The sequence below is a fragment of the Centroberyx gerrardi genome, chromosome 2, assembly GCF_048128805.1.
Source record: "Centroberyx gerrardi isolate f3 chromosome 2, fCenGer3.hap1.cur.20231027, whole genome shotgun sequence".
Classification (NCBI taxonomy): domain Eukaryota; kingdom Metazoa; phylum Chordata; class Actinopteri; order Beryciformes; family Berycidae; genus Centroberyx; species Centroberyx gerrardi.
The window spans coordinates 18,146,043-18,168,838 of record NC_135998.1 but is presented as its reverse complement, the minus strand read 5'-3'; the positions used below and the strand labels follow the sequence as shown (position 1 = coordinate 18,168,838).

The following is a 22,796-nucleotide window of genomic DNA, read 5'->3' as shown; positions in this document are numbered from 1 at the left end:
ATACATTCAAGTCAGGCCACAGTGTGTGTGTGTGTGTGTGTGTGTTTGGCGTGAGACAACATGTTTTGGAGTTTTTACACAATGGCAAAGGAGAAACCCCATTGAGTTCAATATGACAGCATTTGAAATGTGTCAAACTGAGTTCCTACTTCATAATTCAAACCACCTTCATGATGAGCCCTGTACACAATATAGCAGGTTGTTTTTGATAGAGTTGTTGATGTGAGGGCACTTGCATACAAAACATGTATCTCAAAGAAGTAATGTTGATCTATATATTGGATTGAATGTGCTGTTGGAATCACAAAAGCTCCATTACAATTCAGCATTGCAGGATTCATAATTAAACATTATGATTAGTTATGGCACAAAATCAGCAAGTAGACAGGAATGTGTTTGCTGCAGATGTTATTGGATGTAAAGTTAGGCTCATTCTCTGTACAGTCCTTTGAGACATTCTGGTGATAAAGGGCTATATAAACAAGCTTGAACTTGAACATACCGTTATAACAATATGATGTGTGATGAGTGTACTGTATCTTATCATTGAAAAAGCAAAATGTCTCTAAATGATGCCTGTAGCCAATTATTGAAGCCTCTTGGGAATATACCCGTGTGAGGTGAGAATGTTTTTTTCTTAATGGACTTGCTAAGAAATGATTTCTTCTTCTAAAGAGTAGTATCAAATCTCATGTCAAGTTTTCATAGCATAGTAATAAAATATAAATATGCCGGCTATTTAAATGGACATAATGCAGAAAAGTTTAGTTTAAATTCAAATTTGATTCACAGAAAGACAGCATGTCCGTTACAAGTCTGTTACAAGTTTCTAATCATGTGTAAACTTGGAATGTTTACACTTGATTATAACACATAGTTACAAATTACAGCTGTATGTCTTCATTTAAATGTTGGAAGAAAGATTGATTTTTTTTTTTTTTTTACCTTTAGTAACCCTCTCTTGGCTGCACATATTCACCAGGCGAATAAAACATTGAATGCTCATCCTCAGAATGATGGAGGCATTATGTGAGTTACTCTTCCCTCACTGCTTAATGGGTTGAACAATTCACCCACATTTTCTAAAAAAAAAAGTAGCAGAGTGATATGAAAGTTATATGAACAAATCTCACCAAAATAACTTACTGTCACAAAGACAAATTTGGAAGTGTTATCATGCAGCATGCACAATGGGTTTTTTGTACACACCTGCAGCTGAAACCCTCCAGTGATTGTCGACCCCTTTCCAAAACTAGGTCCTGCATGGGCGCTTCAAGGTAAAGTGTGGATTTGATGTTAAGGTACCAAAACAGTTCTCAAAAAGTATCAAATATTTACGACACTTAAGATTCTAGTCAGCATCACACACTGATCCAAGACCTTTCCGTTCCAGGACTGTGTGAGGAAAGGTGAAATCACTGTAATACAAAACAAGATACTGTACATATAAGGCTTCAATCACAATAATATGTTTGAATTAAATTTTCAGTTATGTGTACTGCGCACTGTGAGCGATGCCATACAGATAAAGCAAAAACTCATTTCCCTTTGGCCCAGCAGGCCATGAAAAGACATGAACATCCCTGTGCTATCACACAATACTGAAAAAACCTTGGATAATAGCATTCATCTATTGCCACCCCATATTCAAGTGAAATATTTTCACTTGACAAGAGAAATAGAACTGAGAGGCCGCCACAGTGGAGGGAATCTTGACGGCCACATTTGGTTGCTAACGTGACAGAACAGATCAAGACAGGAAACGTGTTTCGTGGCTCACGTGACAGCTGCACTTTTGAACAATGACGGACTCTGTGATATGGTTTACACAGATGATAGAGAGGAGGGAAACTTCAACAAAAGGATTTGGTAAAAGAATCTAGCTCATGACCAGGGCCGCTATTGTGAGCGGACATAAAAGGCCAGCGAAAAGAGATATAAGGGGATGTAGGAAAGACAAAGAGACACTCAATAGGGAGAGAGACAGACAGGAAACAAGCCAAGGGAGAGATAGAAAGGTTGAAGACAATACCACTGGAGAGAAGGAAGCGTGTGTGTGTGTGTGTGTCTCTGCTTGTGTGTGCCAAAACAGATGGTGGCTAGTAAAGAAGATTAGTCACTATCTGTTACTGTCTCTAACACTATACTTCAAACTGCTCAGACCCCCTACCACCCCAGATAAACACACACACACACACACACACACACACACATCCCCCTCACAGAGCTCCAACTGTTTCCTCCTATCCTGCCCCCGACAACCCTCCGACCCTGCAGAAGAAATAGAAAACAACAAAGCTTGGCTTGAGGACCTAGTCTTGATGTTCTCAGGTCCCGTCTCAAAGATTACTCCCCCCTCCCACCCCACCCTGTTGTGTTGTGTTTTTCATTTGTGCGACTAAGTCAAGTTGGAGGGAGGGCTATGTCCTCGATGAAGAAGGTAAAAGAGGATGATTTAGTACTGTGCATATTGCAGTTTGCTATAGCCACTTCACACCGGTGTGCAGTATGTGTAATTAGTGCAGGGAACCTATGGGGTGCTCTTGAATGCTTGTAGTGCTTAGCCTTAATGTACGGACACAGTAGAAAATACACACTGTAAGAAAACTGTGAGGAGACAAGACATCTTATTTCACCAGTTGGTTGTTTTATTCATCATTAGCAATGACACCAAATGTACTCTACTTTTTTCACTTGCTATCATAGGAGATGCGTTTTTGAATTGTAAACAGTGAAAATGATAAAATGCATTTCATAAAACTCCTTACAAGCAGTGTATGACCAGGGGAAAGGGCAGACTGTAGCTGCCCTTGCTCACCTATTTTTTTCTTTTATAACAATACATGTCATCTTATAGCTTTGAGTCTCTCATATTTACATAAATACAGCCAGGTCCCACATTCATCGCCTGCAGAGACCTATTGTTTTTTTTTTGTTTTTTTTTTTTTGTATGTCTTTTTCACATAGTTTTCTTAAAGAATTATATTTACAACCATAACGCCCCAGCTGCCTGCTGCCGGGTTATACACACAGTTAGAATGACTTGCTTAAAATTCATGAAACTACTCATGGTTCTTTAAGTTTAAGTTGTAAGTCAACCTTATAGCTCTAAGTTTTTTCTCTTAACAAATAAAGTTAATACAGAGCTCAAGCCGTTCGTCTTCCCCATAAAAATTGAAAACTATCCAAATAAATGAACAAAAAAAAACAAAAAGAAAATATTGCACTTAAAGTTCAGGACAGCATTGGACCTGTTCGGTGGTTAAGAGGGGAGCGAGGGCTTTCAGCTGAGTGCTTTGGAGGAGGTGAGGGTGGGGTAAAAGCATCCAGCAAGTTAATCTAAATAAATAGGCAAACCTTTGTACAACATGAAGCGTTATTTTCTCTATTATGTCTATGAAATGAGCAATCTCTCAAGTATTGCTCAGTATACCTATGGAGTGCAGGTTTGAACCCTAACGCATATAAAAACATTTAATGTGTAGAAAAAAAGGAAACGTTTGAGAAGATAAACAAAGCCGGGAACCTTCATAGCTGAGTGCCTCAGTGTCCTGAGAATGCGTCCTTGTTCAGTCCAGAATGAGCTACAATGTTAAAGGAAATGCTGTTTGGCCGTAGGAACATTCTCAAGCCTTTCTTGTGTTTCCTTTCCTCGTTGTAAACAGTCTTTGGAGACAGGCAGAAAGTCCTTTTTCCATTTCTGACATCTTTTAATGTGAGAGTGACACATGTCTGCGTTTCCTCACAGCTTCAGTCCATTCATTATTTATACATTTGTGTCCTCCGCCCATCTCTCTGTCTCCGTCTTTGTCTCCCTCTAACTCTCATGGCATCTCTCCATAGTCTTTGGATGAATGGAATAAGGTGGAGCCCTTTGGAGAAGGGCCATGAGCGGATGCAGTGTGTAACAGAGGTGCATGTGTGTGTGTGTTTGTGTGTGTGTGCGTGCTTCTTCAAAAGGAAAGTATGTGAAACGGGGCCAAAATGCTACTTTTCATCCAGTCATTCAGACATCAAATACTCAAATATTCTGTTGTTCCCCTCCATCAAACAGTTGGGAGACGGATGGAAAAAAACATTGATGAAGAAAAAGGACTTAAAAAGGATCTTTGTGTCGTACCAACAGCTTTGAACTGGTTTCAAAGAGGACGTGGTGGAGGAAAGGAGGGGAGTAAAAGTGGGAGTTCTAAGAGAAAATAAAGGAAAAAAGTGACAAAACAGTACCGGACTGTCTTCATGTCTGCAGGGTTTCCTCAGCACCCCCTCCTTTTCTCCAGTACATCTGGACAAGAACTTAAATACGGAAAAAAGATGTATTTGTCATTTTTCTGACAACAGACTGCAACCAAAAAATGACAGTGATCAGACAAGCGTCCAGCTCCTGCTCCGGCGCTTGATCATGGGCTTTAGCATTTTTCTTCCATCCATCCATCCATCCATCCATCCATCCATCCATCTATCCACCCATCCATCCATCCACCTGTTATTGTGTAAACAACATTCCTTTGCAGTGCCATAGCCGTGCCGCCTCCTCTCACACCATAACAACCAAAAAAATCATAGTGGACAGGATGGCAGAAACGAAAAAAGAAAAAAAGGCAAACAAAGACGTCAACCCCCCCCCCCCCACCCCGTGCTTTTTTCAAGTGTCTGCCCCTTTTTTTTCTCTTTCATCATTGTCGTCTCTTTCTTTGTGATCTCTCCTTTTATCTTTCTCTGGTCTCTTACGATGAGGACGAAGTGGAAGTGGAGCTGGCTTTCTTTTGGTTGATTAAGTCCATGTAGAGTTCTGAGCGCAGGAAGCGTGGGTACGAGTCCTTCTCCATCAGCCCGTATATCCTCCTCTGTGCGAGGTCGAAGCAGGAGCGTGTCACATTCTGCAGGTTGTCCTTAGTGTGATCTCTGGTGTAAGAGTCCAGGTTTACCTGAGGGGAAGAGGAAATACAGAGGCAAGGGAAAAACAAAGTGAGTATCGCAATTCACAGACTGCACGACTAAACCTGTGACGGAGGGAAAATGCATGTCAAGGCAGTTTATCAGTCATGACTACACATCCTCTCTGGCTCATTCATTCCACCCCCATCACAGAACCCATTCTGACTGTGCTACCACATTTATCACCTCACATCACCAGCCAGAAAGACTGCATTTGCTATTTAGCTGCATGAGGATATGGGTTAGCATTATTTTAAGTGAGACACCCTGTTAAGTATTTTTTCCTGATGAGAAAGCAGGAGGATAAGTGCTTGTCAAGGTAATCAATAATTGATTGCTACAGAGAATATATTAGACTAATTTATGTCATCTACTGTGTGTGTGTGTTTGTGTGCATAGGTTTTCTTTCATGCCATTTTATTTCTGTGTCCATCTCAAGTTGTTTACACCCTCACTTACCTCTTTACAAGACTGGATGGCGATGTATTCTGCAAATATTTTCTTGGCTTTAGAGGCCATCTTGGATTGCGACTTAATCTTCTTGTATTCCTCGCATGCTAGCCAGAATTCCAGATTCTCCTCGCTGAACTCCGTGCGCAGGAAAGCTCTGAACGCTGCCAGACCATCTGAGGGAGAAGAGAGAGCGGAAGAGGAGCGTGAGCGAGGGGAGACGACTTGCCTAGAGTGCCATGGCAACACCACAGCTAAAGAGTTTTAGCACCCAAAATAGCTCCGTGAGAAAGACTTTTGAGTCATGCGGTTGGAAACATGCAGACCTCCAACACTGAAGCACGTATTCAAGACCTTGCCACAACACATCCTCTAAGTGACATCACCCCTCTGACCCAATCCTTCCAATATACTGTTCAGCGTGACTTCTTTGCACCCTAGGAGTGAATGGACAAAAGAGATGGCTGTCTCTCCATGCGTATGGGGAGCAGGGATTGCTTGTCAACCTAATTCTGGCTCATAGGGCTATTTAAGTTTCGGTGTAGTTAACGACTTGAGGAAGAAGGCATCTAGAGGAAAGAATAGCAGGAAGCTGGCTCCCACCCTCTGCACCTTTCCGTTCCCATGAAACCCCCACGCTGATAAGGAGAGCCAACGCAAGCGCTCGTGTGTTACCTCATACCAGAGAGCAAGAGTGAGGGAAGAAGGGGAAGAGAGGGTGCAGTGAAAGGCTGAGAGAAAAGGAGAACAGAGAGAATAGAGAGGACAACAAAGCCTGAGATAAGGGTAAATGGCATCGTTAATCTTTCCTTCTTAACTGGGGAACAGAGATAACGCTGGCTTTAACAGGCTATGCCAGCTCTCTACTTTGAATTGGATGTGGACAGTTTGTCTGTCCAGCACACCACGAGAATCTAAATTATGGAAAACAAATAATAGCAACACGCTGGCGAGTTGCCTGTTGTAATCTCTCTCTCTCTCTGTAAAGCATGCACTCTATCCATTGGGATTAGGGAGGCTTGCAGCACACTGGCAATTGACTGCAGTATAATGCTCACGCGCGTGTGTACTTAATTCAGATCAGTACAAGTAGTCACCCGGTGCAGCACTCTCAATTTCCTATTAAGTCTCTCTAAAACCACATTGCACCCCAGAACATGGCAAAAACGATGCAACCAAAAGACACAGTTCTTCCTCTATTGATGATAATTCCCATGCATGTAAGGAAGGGAGAAGACAGAGGGATGGAAAAAAGATGGAAAAAAATAAAAGTAACTTACATTTGTGTACCAACAGCTTGTCGAGCGAGTCCCCCCATTTCAGCGCCTCCTCCGGGGTGGGCCTGCAGATAAAAGCGGAGCGATTCTTTAACAAGCCCATCTCAGACAGATTTCTCATTGTGTAACCCATCCGAAGAACTTTCTCTACGCTGTGCTGGATAGATGAGTGGAAATGCAGCAGTAGATATTCCTCTGTTGATCTCCTTTGCTCTCTATTCTGTCTTCAATGGTCTTTCCCCTCTCACTCGCTGGTGCCTTGTGGCTGTGAGTGCTTGCGACACTACGCGAGAGTCATGAGTCTATCTGCTTGACTCTGGTGGGGGTGAGGCTTTTATATGCCCACTCACTGCGACTTGGAAGGCAGGGAGGGGCGGGGGTTTAGCCAGCCAATGAGGACGTGCTGTCAGGTTTTATGGACCTCCTCCCACCAGTCTCTCTGTCCGCCCCCTGCTTCCTTTGGCTCCCTCTCATTATTCCTTTACTGTGCTATGTAGCATGCCACATGCTTCTCACTCCAATCCACATCTGGGTCCCTCACTGACACGGCAATGAGCAATGCAATTCTAGGCAGAATTTGGTCGATTTGGACATTTTTCTATGCCTCACTAGTGATGGATTCTATTTTTAGCAGACAGCGTCTGTGACAAATCAGCATACATTGCATGCGGTCTTTCAAAATATACATAACAATGATGCCCCTTTGCTAATGCACCTAAGGCAAATTAATCACTTGGCCTCTCTCTGTCTCTGACTCTTCTCTTAGAACAAGTAAGTTGTATTTGTATGTATGAGCTGCTGTCTGAAACAACAATGGACCTCCTGCTGGCCTTTCAGACCTCTGACTTCCTCTCAGCATGCATTGCTGAGAGAAGATGCATTGGTTTATTGAACTGCAAGGTGCATTGTGATGATATAAGGAAAAGCGTAATAATACCATTACATTTCACAGTATTGATACTTTCAAGTAACTTTATAGAAGACATTTACTGTGAATGTTTATGTCCAAATGGATATTTAGTTAAGAATAGATATGGACAGGATGCTCAGCTTACACACTTTGTTCAGTCTATTATATTGTAAGATCTACCACCAAAATGCAGGCACTGAAATTAATAATATGTACTTTTGATACCACATAACTACTAAACAGGCCATTAGCGGCTACATCAAATATCATATCACCATCTTAGCTAGGGGGGTCAATCATAAATCGTTACAAAACCCTGCATACAATCAATTCACTATCCCTCCTTTTGAAGCTGACTTCCCATCCTCACATGCGCCGTCTCTCCTTCCTTTCTTTTTTCAATTCATTCATAGCACACTTCACAAGCACTCTCCCCTTGCTTCTACTGCCCTCTTGTCTGCCTTTCTACACCAGGTCATCACCGGTTGTGGTGAGACCCAGGAAATGGGCTCACACATACCCACCCACACACACACGCACACGCACACGCACACACACACACACACAAACACACACTGTCTGGCAGTGGACACTTACTTGACTGACTTCATAGATTTGTCTAACTTGCTGGCTGGGTTACTTCCTGGGGATTCATTCCTCCGCCGCAGGAAAGCCAGCCGATTCTTCATGTCTTTGGCCCTGAGAAAGGGAAAGACAGAGAGAACAAGGGGGAGAGAGAGAGAGGGAGAGAGAAAGAGAGAGAGGGAGAGAGAGAAGGTTGGAGGGAGAGGGAAGTGGAAACAGTGAAAGAAAGATTGAGTAATGAATTCAGAAGAAACAGAAGGAATGAATTGAAGATGAAATGAAAGATAGATAGAAGAGGTAGAAAGAAAGAGAGATGGGGAGAAAGGGAGAAAGAGACAAAAGTGTGTTGAGTCTCCAGTCCAAAATCCAATCAAAACAGTCCAAGGCATGGGGAAACACCACTCAAGCTCCTCAGCGCTGCAAATCCAATCCATGCGAAATCAAACCCACAAAATGCAAGAAAAGTTGAAGAAAAATAAATCTCAATGTTTTGTACATTTTAGTCTTCAGCAAAGTACGTTGGTATGGTGGGGTGAAATGTTCCAAAAGGCTGATACGCCGTTGACAAGCTCCTATTCCCTTCTTCGTGTCACTGTCTCCTATCCAACTAATCTCTCTATCACTCTGTTTCTTTCCTGTAGATCTGTCCCTGACAGGTTCCTAGGCAGGGACTGAGTGAATGTGGCAGAGAAGGAGGAGAGAGACTCAATCCTCACTCCTCTGTTTCATCACGCCATTCTCCATGTGCCTAGAGGGGTTGCTGAGAGGGAGCTGACCCAGGGCCGAGGCAACAGGGCACAGTGACCTCCTCCCTCCTCTGCTCCCCTCCACCAGCACCCGAAATCTTCCCAGCCACCCGGCTCACCTATTGCACCTATCTCCAACCATCTCGCGCAGAGACCACCGGTGCACCTGCCCCACCCTATCCCAAATCCCGGAAGAGGTGATGCACCAACCCTCGGTCCCCCTGCACATTCCCATAATCCCATGGTGCGTGTCCTGGCTTTTCCCGACCCGGAGCACGTGCTGCCTCATTGGGATGTGACCTCACTCAACACCCATTTCCTGAGTTCCTGCTTTTGATTTCCACTGTGGATTGGCTGGCCCGCTAATAATGCAGTGCCGTGGTGTGTGCTGGCCTAATCACTGTCAGCTGTCCCACTGCCACCCCACAGGCCCCAGGAGAGCATGTAGAGCCCAAATTAAGAAACAGGGCTTCCAATTATAGACGCTTATCATACAAACACGCACACACGGGGGTGGAAGTGCACACGAATGCAGATTAGCACATATACATGAATATGCATGGGGAGTGATGAATGAACACCCGCGCATACACTCCAAAGAAGAACCCCTCTGCACCTGTGCCAGCTCATGCCCACTTCACTGGTGCTTTCATCCTGTGCCAGTCACAGGTGTTGAAAGAGTCCCTGTCTCCACCAGTGTGTGTGTGTGTGTGTGTGTGGGTGAGAGAGAGAGAGAGAGAGACTTTATGAATGTGTAAATGTGTGATGGTCACATAGGGTGGCAGCTGAACTGAATGCCACAGTCAGCTGTCCACTGTGAGTTTTTCCAGCCAGGAAAGGCAGGGACATGCGTAAGTACGATACACATATGATGCAACAAGGGATGCTATTTAACAACTACATGAGCTGTTGTTAGTTGCAACCAGCGGCTGAATAGTTCCTTTATATCGGGATGCGTGTGTGGCTTGGTAGGTGTTTAGATTTGGGCCTGTTTGGGTCGAGGGGTTGGGCCTCTACAGCCTACTCAAGTCCATTTACAGAACCACAAGGGGCCTCTTTCAAAGCATGTGCGTATGTGAAATGCAGGAGAGTGGATTGCCAAATGAGTGATTTCCACTGCAATAAATAAAAAAAGGAAAAGCATGGCTTAGTGTGGTGTCTAGAAAGGGCTATGAGAAAGTTACATCTCTCTCTCCCTCTTTTCTTATCTCTTCTTTCTTTTTTCTTCTCTCAGGCAAGAGATAGGGGGGGAAATGGGAGTTGAAATTCTACTATTCTATTCTATTCTATTCTATTCTATTCTATTCTAGAGAGAGAGAGAGAGAGAGAGAATGAAGGAGGGTTCTTCACTCTTCCTTCATTCCTCAGCCCCAACTGCATGCCACCGCATTTCTCTGAGAGAGATCAGGAAATTGATTGTGAAACCGGAAAAAGCCTGTGAAATTTCAACCAGCCCCTAATGAATTCCGTCCTCTTGATCAAAATTTACCTAAACGCCCGCCATTGACTTTTTCCAAACACAAAGTAATTTTTTTTCACAAGGCACCACTGGGGGAGAGATGACTCATTCACTGATTGTAATAACGTTGAGTGTCCTGTATGAAACTGGCTTAAACCAGATGAGAAGAATTGCCGAACAAAAGTCAGGTTTCTGTGTCATGGAAACAGCAGCGTCCGCCAGCTCTAAAGCAATATTCCTGTCAACAGCTCACACTTGCCAGCCTGAAAGACATTATTACCCAAATAAAAAGCCCTCTTGCAATTAAATAAAATAATAACATCAGAGGCAGGATTTATTAGAATGCTCTATTTTTAGTTTGTACTCAGGGCAATTTGGCTTTGAGCTGTGCATGGGTTGGAAAAGAGAGCCTCTCCCTTTCCAGAGCATGTGAGGAAGTGAAAGACTAGTTTTTTTTTATGAAGACTGGAAAGTATTTTGTGGGCCAAATGAAAAAACAATTTATTATTTACGTCTGGTTCAATGCAGGCTCAAGAGCCAAGCCCACGTGGGAGTGATGTGACAATGATGTCAAGACTCTAGCCTGTTAAGGGGGTTTCATGTCTCTGTCCTGCCACCCTGTGGGCGACACGAGATACTGCAAACACAAATAGTTAATATTCTAAGCCCTCCAGCAGCACTGTTTTACTTGCAAGGCCTATTTAGAGTTGGTGTGGTCACTGGAGGGTGACTTTAATTAGCTCCATCTTTACAGTCAACACTGGAAATAACTTTAACTTACACTATACAATGCTTTTACTTTCTGTTTTATTGGAAACCAGAACACAGAACTGAAACTTCAACAACTCTTTAAAACAAGTGATAGTGTCTGTGTAGCTTCCTCATTCAAACCGCCAGACATTGAGAAAAGCAGATTGCAGGAAATCTGTTTTTCTTTTTTTTCTGTAAGTCTGGGTATGTTAGTGACTTGTGAGGTTTCTGGAGCCAGGCTGAGATGAAGAGGTTATTCGCTATGGCCATCAATGAAACTGCCTCAATTATTATTAGGTAATTTGGGCGGCAAAAGCAGCCATAGGTTATGGGAGGGCGACACACTCCATCTCCCTCAATATAGGCAAGGACACATTCCTCACGGCTCCGCTACAGTGTCAAGCAGAAGGCTACAGTAAGTGTGGCTGGTCTGCCTCACCAGGCTTCCGGGATATTCCCCAAACTTTTCCATATGACACACAGACGGCCGCTTGTGTAACAGTTTGCACTGCTTGAACACCAGAAGTTAGCAAAGTTAGCTACCCAACTGAACCGAATTACCTAAACAACTACCTAAACGAAGGCACAGCACCACCATTTGGTAAACCGTCCTAAAGTGAAGCTTGGGTGAAACCCTAATCCTAAAATCAGTTTTTAAAATGGGACTGAGAAAGGGACTGTGAAATACAGTCACAGATGGAAGGGGGGTAAACTCTTAGTGCCGATAAAGCTTGTCACTTTTGAGACAAAGGAGCATCAAAAAACACCTCATGGAAAGTACAGACATATACATACATGTACATTACCATACTAAGATGGAAAGTAACAAATAGTCTGGTTGCAACATTACTTTATAACTCTTTGCAGTACTTCTACTTGGCAAAATATTCAAGTACTCTATACATCTCTGCTCATTATGTATTAATGGCACCTCCTGCAGTATCTCAGTCACAGTACGTCTCAATTTGACATTTCAGCCACCTCTTCCTCTTTACCGTCTCTCTCCCTTTGAGTACCAATACCATTAGCTGTTTGTCACACTCCATTTGACATATACACCGACCCACTGCACTTAAGAGCTAATCTGCTAAAGGAGCAGCACATGCTCTGTGGAAGATTATCAAATTAGGATGATCTTTGATCTAATATGCTGTCACCCTGACATTTCTGCTCCACTGCCCCATGAGCACACTATTTGCAGTATGTCCATGTACATAGGACAGGACACATGCACATAACCCTGAGTGTGTGTGTGTGTGTGTGTGTGTGCGTGTGCACGTGTGAGAGCCGGTGCATCTGTGAGTCTGTGTCTGTGCAAGAGAGACAGACAGCTCTATCTACTTGTGTGAAGGAGCGAGAGGTCTTTAGCGCCGCAATTATCTGCAGGTTTCTACGTTCTTATTCCCACTTTGCTTGGCTCACATTAGACACACTAATAGCACCCCGCCGGCTATTCCTGGTGTTGTGAAAGTAGGCCGCGCTCCCAGGGAAAGGCTCTGGGAACACATGGGGGAAGAGCTGCAGACAGACATACTGCAGAGCACCATATACTGGACAAGCACAGAGCAAATCCATTGCCCCACTTCATCCCGCTTTTCTGTTTGCCTCTTGTGGCTCTGTTTCCCACGACGGAGGGGGCTTCACCCTCCTTAAAACCTGTCCTCTGAGACACGGGGTACAGCGATGAGTACAGGAGAGGAATGGGGAGAGGGAGGGGGGGGAGCAACAGCCCAAGGTGAGCAACTTTCAGGCATGTTTTCATTCCCTCTGCCACTCACTATTTACAGAAGGCTGTGTGCCTGTGAAGAGTATACAGGACCCAATACACAAATAACCCTGGGTGTGTGTGTGTGTGTGTGTCTGTGTGAGTGTAAAGGGTCAAAGGGCTGGGACAGTGTGTCTGAAACGCACTAAATAACATCTAAACTATTTGGGCTCTCCCCAAAAAGATACAGGAACAACTTTCTTTATAGCCAAAGTGACAAGTGAGTCCCCAGATATGATTTATCCAAAAACAGAAGACGCAAAACACAAAAGAGCGAGAAAGGCATGCCCTTTGCACAAATCTGAAAAAGTACCTCGCCGAGAAAGTCACTGTATTCCTAGAAGAACAATGAAAAGGGTAATTGTCCTAAATTTTGTGCATATATATATAACGCCATCACATTCACGGTCTCACTCAATCAAGACCAAAAAAAGGGCTCTATTTCTGAACAAACTCACCTTCCCAGCCACAAAGACCACATGAGCAATCCTATTCCTGAAATCCAGGCTGAGTATAATAAGAAAAAGGGGCAGCCTCGAGTTAGAAGTTGAAGCTGCTTCCTCCAAAATAGTTTGAGCGCTTCAGCCTCACAGGGGATTCTCCCTCACTGCGACTGTCAAATGAGATCCATGTAAGAGGTCAGATCGCCTCCTGCCAGCCTGAGAACAACTATTCCTCTGGAACCCAAAACGCCCCCCCCACCCACCCACTCCTTCCTCTCCCTCCTTCCTTACTCCCTCCTACTTTTCTAATTCTTGTGCACAAAAAAATCTAAGTGCAGATGAACCCACACACACACACACATCTGCAGTCTCACTCTCTTACCTTTCCAGGTACTTCTCTGAGAAATCAACCATAGCGTGAAACATGGGTGCCAGCCTGTGCGCAGGTTCAGTTGGGGTGTGTGTGTGTGTGTGTGTGTGTGTGTGTGTGTGTGTGTGTGTGTGGAAATGTGAGCGCATGTAAGTGTGTGTCAGAGCATCAGTGCCCAGGGCCCAGGGGGCTGTTCGACAATCACATTCCTCTAACCCCTGAGAGGCTCCGCTGTAGCTTTATATAGTCCTGGGGGTCTGGAGGAGGCGGACCCTGGGCTCACCCAATCACCACGCAGTGTTTAGAGAGGACGGATTCCTTCTGCTGGGGCCTGGACAGGCTTTAGTTTTATGGGTTAGTAAGTGGAGATCGGATTTGTCTTTTAACAACGGAGAGACTTATATGTGCTTTTATGTCCTCTAGGCTTGACTACTGTACTGCCTTGTTCTGCTGCCTTAATTGACAAGCAGTGGCACGGCTCCATATTGTGTATAAATATACCGCAAGGCTACAACAAAGACTTAACACCCATCATGAGACCATATTACTTTTTTTAGCTTCTCTACACGAGTTGCCTGTTAGCATTAAAATGTATTTAACTGATTAGTTTTAAGACTCAATTAGGTCTGGCTCCTTGCTGTATCTGACATCTTTCAACTCCCTATAAGCCGGAGCGCAGACTGATATCCTCAGGCAGGACATCCTGGCACTCTGAAGTATATGTTTAAGACCGAAAATGAACCTCAAACTTTCCTGTCTGGGCCCCTATGCTTTGGGATCTTTTTTATCTGGCTGGCTTACCTGCCGTCAAAGTTGGTTAACATTTCAAATCACTACGGTATTATTATCCCAACATCTTTTGTGCACACGTGTATGTGTGTGTGTGTGTGTGTGTGTGTGTGTATGCAGTTTCAGTTTCACCATGCTTCGAATTGTATGCATTACTTTTTATTTCCTTATTAATTATTTTATTCTATCTTATTTTACTTTTTTAATTATTGTTATTATCATCATAACAACTACATTATTCTGATTTTCATTATTGTGTTGTATCAGATCTGCTTATCTTGTTAAGCACTTTGTATTGCAATCTTGCACAAAAGGTGCTATATAAATAAAGTTTGACTGATTGAGTGATTGATTGATTGATTGATTGATATGTGCATGTACATGTGTGTGTTTCCAAACAAACACAAATACCCACAAAAATGAAATAGTATGTCTCTGGGTATTTTAATATGGATATGTTGTATGAGCTTAGATGAATTTGTAAACAAGCTTGTGTTTCTGCACGTGTGTATTATTCTGCTGTACTAGTTTACATGTGTTTGTGAGTTTATGCCTGCATTGCTACTCGCTGGATACCACCGGATGGGAAAGAAGAGTGTAGCTATGCAGGGATCCATTGCTTGGGGAAAGCAGAAACACCTGGACTGAGTAAGAACAAAGGTGATAATGGAGGGGGAGGGGCTGAGATGATTTGGGCCAGCCCAGGAAAACAGCTGTGCTACATGCAGAAAAGATGAGGGACAGGGGGGGAAGCAAAATGTGGGAAAAGGAGAGGAAGGAAAAGAGTAGAAGAAATGAAGGAAGTGAGAAAAGGTGAAAAGGCAGGAAGACTAAAGGGAAAAGAGAAGTATAGGGAGAGGAATGATGAGGAGAAAGAGGGGGGTAATACAGCCGGTCCAGCTTATCCGGTTGAGCCCCATGCTCCTTCTGCATTACCTCATGTTCACTATTCTTCATTGCTCTTTTTTCAAGCCTCGAGTGACGCAGACCAAGTGCCAGCCAGACCAGGTGTTGCTGTTTCAAACAGACAGTTCAGTTAAGTTTATCTGACAGGTTAAGTTACCATGCTCACTCCCAGCCAAGGCAGCTGAGCTCAACCTGTTATAGCCAATAATGTCAGAATAGCAAAATCGTAGCTTCTCACATTAAACTTATTTAGCTGTTATAGGATTACATGGGCTAAGCTTGTATGGAGTTCAGTAGTCACATGCAATGCTTTTGCAAAGCCAGGAGGACTCACCCCAACTGATACACTTAAGATTTCTGAGTTCCAGTATCTATCCTTACTCCTTACTCCACCATTGAGCGTATCACAAAGTCAAACCCGTCAAATCAGTCTCAATCAATCAATCAGGCTAAATAGAATATTCACAATATTGCTTACATGTAATAATTTGTACAGTTCAAGCAGGGATATGAATCAGGCCATGGTTGCAATCCTAGACAGTTATGGCATGGCTGTGTTTGTAGGTCCTCTAGCCTTGTTTGAGTAAACAATGTGCTGACCAATCTAATCTCCTCCAGTAGTCTCCTAGCATGTAGGTCAATATCAAACCAAACACTGCCAAACTGTCTAAGCTACAGCAATCACCCTTTAACCTTGATCACTGTTACTGATATCCAGCCATCGGAAGACAGACGACTGGCCACTGTTTTGGAGTAAAGGACAGAGAATACTGATTTGGATGTGAGGGGCGATGTGTTACTACCTGCTGCTTCTTTGTTACATTTGTTTCAAGTCTATTATGTCTTTTATCAATTCATGTGGGCTTATTCACTGAAGTGTATTACTTTCAACAATAGCTATGTGAGTTTGGTTCCTGCAAATGTCTCTTTACCCCACTGATAAGAGTAAAATGTACTAGAAAACCAAGCTATTTTTTATTTTACATATAAGTGTTAGGGTCATTTTAGGAAAATGTGATCATGAAGAGCAATATGAACAGGTTATATCAGTTTACAGTTGTGGAAAACACAATACTTTAGTATGTAAAGTTAGTATATAGTATTTAGTATGTAGTATTTGTATTTTCTATAGGGAGATGGCTATACAGTATATAGCTGGTGTTAGCTGTGTGCCATTGCTACACGACTATTGAAAACCCAATTAAGTATGTCACTTTTACTTACTAAAAATTGTATGTATAAATATTTTTAATTTTTTTTTTGAGCACTATCAACATGCTCTTAGGCTGGTGGAAATGTGCAACAGCATGCCCCTCCCATTGAAAATAATGAGAAAAAGAAGCCAATGCTATAGCTTCCCAGTTGATAAACAGCTTTACTCAAATGCCAGCCACACTAGAATGTCTGATGTACAGCTGTATAACCCAGAATAGCCTCCTACGAGTGTAAGAGTGTGTTCATCCATCTCAAATGTAGGCAACAAGAAGCTTAAAAACACACAACATAACACACAATGAAGAAAACAGAAAGAGCATGGAAGGGAGAGGAGCGAGAAAGAAAAGATCAATGTGATTTACAAAGAAAGGGCTCATATTACAGCCAGCCTCGGAGGGAAACAATAGAAAGAGCACTGATGGATGACTGAAAAAAGGAAGAGGGAAAGGTCAGAAGAAAGAGGGATCTTGTTGAAAAGTAGGTAACGGAGATAGCAGCACTTTGGGTGTAGGCTTACATGAAACTGTGTCCAGACACAGTGCCAGATGTTGATAGATCATAATCACTGCCGGTGTCGCTTTAGGTAAAGTAGCACTTAACATGACTCCAGAGATGGAATATGTACAAAACACAATGGTAAACACAGTTTTCCCGGGGACACAAAAAATGGATTTATATGTAGAATAATTAAAGTATGAGAATTTCAACACCGGAAGCATCATAGTGAATTCTCCTCCCCTCTTCAATAAAGGCATAACAAGCTAAAACTTCCAAATATATGAGATGTATTCATACTACAACTTAACCCTGAAATCAATTCATATAACAGATGCAAATTGTATAGTTACCTAGTACAGGAAACCCTGCTCCACAACTCATTTAGATTATTATCTGATCTTGGCTATAAATCACTCAGATTATCCGAACACTAGTGTATCTTCCTCAAGCTATAGGGAAATAGCTTCATTTTAAAAGTGATCGTACGTGATCATTGGCTCCAAAATCTGGAGTGAATATCTTCATTTCCTACATGCCAATCGTATGGCAGGAATTGGGATTTCAATCTCCAGCAGCAACATATTGCATTTGTATTCCACTGGGCTACACAATAAACACCTAATAAACATTGGCTGAAAGTGGGTCAAGAGTACTAGGAATCACTGGACAATAACAAAAAGCCCCATAAATGACAGCAGATTCCTGACTGTTACTATGAAAGGTTGAGCCAGAGAAAGGAGTCAGTGATCTACTGAAAATGGATTGTAAATACACACACAGAAAATAGGGTAAATAGAGGTGTGATGCATCTGACACCATCAGCTGAATAAACACAGACTTCTGCACTAAAACAATGGCAGGAGGTGTCTGAGTGTTTGTGTGTGTATGGAGGAGGGGGGGGCTGAAATGTCTCCCTATCTACCCCCCATATCTAAATGTAACCTTGAGGAGATTTGACAAATAAAAGCGGGTTGATATGATCATCTGATTGTCATGGACTGATGTCCACATCTACTGCTCTGCGCAATATTCATTCAAAAACTGCATGTTTTCATTTGATCCCAGTTTTGCTTGCTTTGAAAGAGAGGAAACCTCCTCCCCAGGGACAGAGGGGTGCGCAATGCTAGGAGAGCCTACATGTTAAATGCCATTTTTTCTGTTGGTTAGTAGCTAAATTATCCTTTACTGAATGATGTTGTATAAACTAAGTTCCTTCCATTCCTGGAAGTGCTATAGGAAATATGTAACTAATCAACTAAATACTAAATATTAACTATATTTTGGGTTTACCATAATAAATTTGTTAGATTTGCACATCTAGCAATTCCTGCCCAAAACAAATAGGAGTTTGAATCATTGATTCTGAGAAGTGTTTATTCACCCTGAACTTTGCAATTTTTTTTATTTGTGAGTTTCTGCAAACTGACAAATAGAAGCCCAAATAAAAGAAAAGACAAAAGACAAAGCTACATCAAAAAGAAGAAAACATTTGCTGTCCCTCAAAATTTATATTGTTGTGTTCAAAGCAGTGTCTATTTTATTAAATCAAATCAAGTGGGGGCAGAAGCTATTTAAAACAACAGACTAAAAAGGCACCATACTCGGGACTTTGGAAATAAGCCGTGGAATCTTAATCACTTAATCTGTCGGTTAACTAAACAACATACAAACATAGCCCCTGTTAAAGAATGGGCAACTATCAGACCAAAGGGCAGCTATTGTGAATGGTTTTATTGTCCCCAGGGCGTGAAATGTGCTTTCATCTTGATGAACAGGAGCGTGAATAAGGCTCAATCAACAGCTGATGAATCACTGAGGCGTGAGCGCACACGCACCCACACACACACACACACACACACACCTTACATACAATGTCACACTCTTTGCAAGCCACACATTTGGTACCACGCTCTTCACCACCACGCCTTTTACCACCTAATAAAGTAGATGATCAGCTTCAAATGATGAGCTTAAACTCTCATTGTCACCTCAGTGTCCAGAGATCCTTTTAGCACTAACATCTTCAGTCTGCTAATCCCATCACACCCCTGTTCACACAGAATAAGCCCTGATAATGCCTCAATTAACCCCCCCAAGGGCTGGTAACAAAATAGACCATTAGCATTCATCATTAGTTTGGACACTACAGTTAAATGTCTTTGATATAATGGGTGTGAAATCAGGGCTTGTATGGTTTACCCTTTCATTGTGTAAGCATGTTGTAAATTAGCATTACAATAAATGGCATGGATACTGGCTGAACACAAAAGTGGCAAATACTATAATTGCTAGGGCTATAGTTGTAAGAACAATAGAAGATGAGTGTATTGTAAATTATTACAGCTTTAAATTGAACGTTTTAAGCATCACTGTTTACTCTCACTCTGCCTCTCACTCATTTTCTCTTTCTCTCAACCTCCTCTCCCGTTCACTTTCTGAAATTACTATTACCTAATAATCTTTTAATTATTGTTTTTCTTTCTGAATCTAAACGTACCGCTGCGGCCAAGGCCTGGTTTCCCTTGTAAAATAACCATCAAATACAATAAATAAATAAAAAAAGCCAAACAGATGAACTCTTAAATCCATGTTCAGCAAAAACGAAACGAAACATGCCGTTCCTTATTTACAACTCTAAGAATGAGCAGACTGCGCTGAAAGCCGAACATAAACACAGAGACCAAACACAGAAAAGATCCAGATTAGATCTGCTTTGAGTACTTACAGGTTCTTGGATTTCTTCTTCTTGGTCCCGTCGGGGCTGACCTCACAGCTACAGGGGGATCCGGTGCTCAGCTGTGGGTAGAGGAACGAGAGCACACACTGCATCATCCGCTCTCCACACAGTCAGAGGGCCCTGCAGCCACACACACAGACCGCTAGCTACGACCGGCTAAAGTGGCCGATGACAGGCTAGTCGGCTAGTAGGCAAGTAGTCCTCAGTGTGTTCGGTTAGGCCGGACTGAGTTTGTGTGGTCGGTGGGGTTGTAGTCCGGTCCGTAACACACACAGCCAGCCACCACAGCGGTTAATCCATAGCAGCACTCCACAGTATAAATCCCACAGGGCTGAGTTCCCAGAGGTTTGTGTGTGTGTGTGTCTGCATATGTATTGCTGAATGAAACTGACAGATGGTGTTTGTATACAGTATGTGTCTGAGTATATAACAAAGTAACAGAATTTGTGTTTGTGAGAGTGCAGAGTCTGTGAAAGACTGTGTGAGTTGTTTCTGTCGGCCTCCTACTGTGCCCTAGGTTTAAAGTGTTGGGCCAAGACCCCCGGGTTTCACATTACACTTTCTGCCAACCCACCATTCTGATTGGCTAAGAGGAAATGGGAAGTTGATTCAGGGGTGGGGAAGGGGTCAATTGCCACTAATCTGATAGCCTGAAGCTGCCCCAGTGTGTGTGTGTGTGTGTTTGAGACCTGCCTTAAAGAATGACCCATTGTATTATGAGAACACACAGTTGAATGTGAGTTAGACACTGGCCACAGCTGGTAATACATGATGTGTGTATGTGTATGTGTGTGTGTGTGTGTGTGCGCACGTGTGAGTCTGTGTTTTTGTGTGTCCAATTGTGCGTACAGTAAATAAGGGTGTGTGCACATTGTGTTTGTGTGAGCATTATTGTATTGAAACAATAACTCTCATGAGCGCACATTTCCTACATAATGGATACATTTATGTTGAGCAAATCATCGCACGTATACCAGCTACTTAAAGTAATATCCCATTGTGCTTTTGCATTGTTACTGAACCTGGTCAATACATTGCCAGTGTTACCTCCATGTAGATTGAAGTCAAGTATGATTAATCTTGAGTGACTGATCAAAAGGGTATAAACCAAAAAGAAAAACAACTGGAAAAGACTGGAAGAAAAACCTGTTCAGTCATAAGATGATACTGATATATGAGACATGCAGTATGAGACATGTAATTCTTTCATGCCTTTCTGTTTTGGCTGCACCTTTCAGTGATGCTTCTCATCCTTCATTTGTTATAAATTTAAGCCTCACAGGACATTCTGGCCTAGCCGTTGGCTCCATCTGTAGAAATCCCACCTCACTTTTTCAGGATACAAAAGACCAAATGTCAAGTAAGTAGGATGCCATAGAACATCCAAATGTTCAACATTCAGAGATGTGCTCACAAGCTGCAGGTTATGTCAGGACGTTTCACTCCTTTCTCAGTAATAGGTGTAAACACATGTACAATGATGCACCCATCGCTTTCTGGCGGAGGTCACAGTACATTGTGAAAAGTGAATAAGTGTACCTCATGTGGGAAGCTGTCTAAGGATAAGTACCAGCTAAGAACAGGAACAAAATATTATTGGAACTGCTGGAAATACAAAGAATACAAAGAAACGTAGGGTGTCTCCAAATCGTTAAAGTGGCAGAAAATGTGTGTGTGTGTGTGTATGTGTGTGTAGGGAGGTTTTGATATCCATATTTATTTGCATGCCTTTGAAAAAGACCCTGTATATACTGCATTTGCATGAGTGCATAGTATTTCTTAAACAGCGTAATAGTGATATAATGTACACAATCATTGTGCATTTATAGCCCATCTCTACACATCAGGAAGTACATGCACACATGCGCGCGCGCACACACACACACGCACATGCAGACACATATACATTTCATACACATAGCACTGAAACTTGAGAACAGACTTCAGCATATCCCAGGAGCAGGGATTAAGTCAGTAAGGGTTAGGAGTGACAAATCAAATGGCTAATCTTAGAGTGAACATGACAACATGGGAGTCCCGGACCCTAGGGAGCCATCGGCCAGGCTTTCCCCTGAAAACAGAGAGGACAATGGGAAAACCATGCAGACTTTGCCCCTTTCACAAACATCTGCCCTGATATACCCCCCAGGACTTAGGCCAGGATTATTCAGGGGATATCAGGAGTACAAATTATACCATGTAGACATGGGAGATCAGAAGGGGATTGTCTGGTTGCAAGGTCAGCCTCTCTGCCTGTTTGACTGCCTGCCTGCATGCTAGCACTGGATGCTCATTCACGCTAGATTGCTATGTTCCAGATGGATGACATGCACATGGATACAGTCAGGGAACTCGGATGCTTTCACGCTCGCCCATCTCATACATTTTACAATTGTAATGTATCAAATTGAACTGAGAATCTATAGCAAGGGTATGGCATTCACTGATGATATGCCATGGGATTTCTTTTGTTTTGTGTTGTCATAGCAACGCATGCTCATCGTTCCAAGTCACCAGAATACATCTGTTAGTAACCAGCTCTTCGGGAGTAAGACCCATGTGGATGGCATCCAAGCTGGATCAGTGATAAAAGTATGGTAGAAGACAGATCAGAGATCTGAATATCTACTGCAACATGAAAGGCATTTACTTTCACCTTCTCTCTCTCTCTCTCTCTCTCTCTCTCTCTCTCTCTCTCTCTCTCTCTCTCTCTCTCTCTCCCTTTTTGTAGCTTTTTAGTAATCTAGTAATCTCCCTACTGTGTAATCCTAAATTTATATTATTTTCTGTTTTGCTTGCCTTTGATGTTAAGTGTCTTTGAGTGTCCATAGCCTATGTTGTCCTCTTAGATATATAAATATACAACTTTTGGTTAATTAATCAGTTAAAACTAAAAGTTGTTACATTATTAGTTATTATTATTATTATGTACACATTATTCATTAATCATTCTTTTTAATT

General features: G+C 42.6%; 1 protein-coding gene across 3 annotated transcripts in view; it reads right to left on the bottom strand.

Annotated features, from left to right (window-relative positions):
- Positions 1 to 2,851: 2,851 nt before the first annotated feature.
- rgs3a (regulator of G protein signaling 3a) overlaps positions 2,852 to 22,796 on the bottom strand; it is a 155,499-nt gene continuing 135,554 nt past the window's right edge. For 2 of the 3 annotated variants that reach the window (XM_071905352.2, XM_071905351.2), the window contains 5 exons: positions 19,824 to 19,894; positions 8,170 to 8,271; positions 6,666 to 6,727; positions 5,395 to 5,561; positions 2,852 to 4,925 (listed from right to left, as the gene is read on the bottom strand). In XM_071905352.2, the coding sequence (XP_071761453.2) occupies positions 4,725 to 4,925; positions 5,395 to 5,561; positions 6,666 to 6,727; positions 8,170 to 8,271; positions 19,824 to 19,894 (603 nt within the window). In that variant the 3' untranslated portion in view covers positions 2,852 to 4,724. Of the gene's footprint in view, positions 4,926 to 5,394; positions 5,562 to 6,665; positions 6,728 to 8,169; positions 8,272 to 13,702; positions 13,801 to 19,823; positions 19,895 to 22,796 lie in introns of those variants that run through there. The other variant, XM_071905353.2, reaches the window with a different exon arrangement.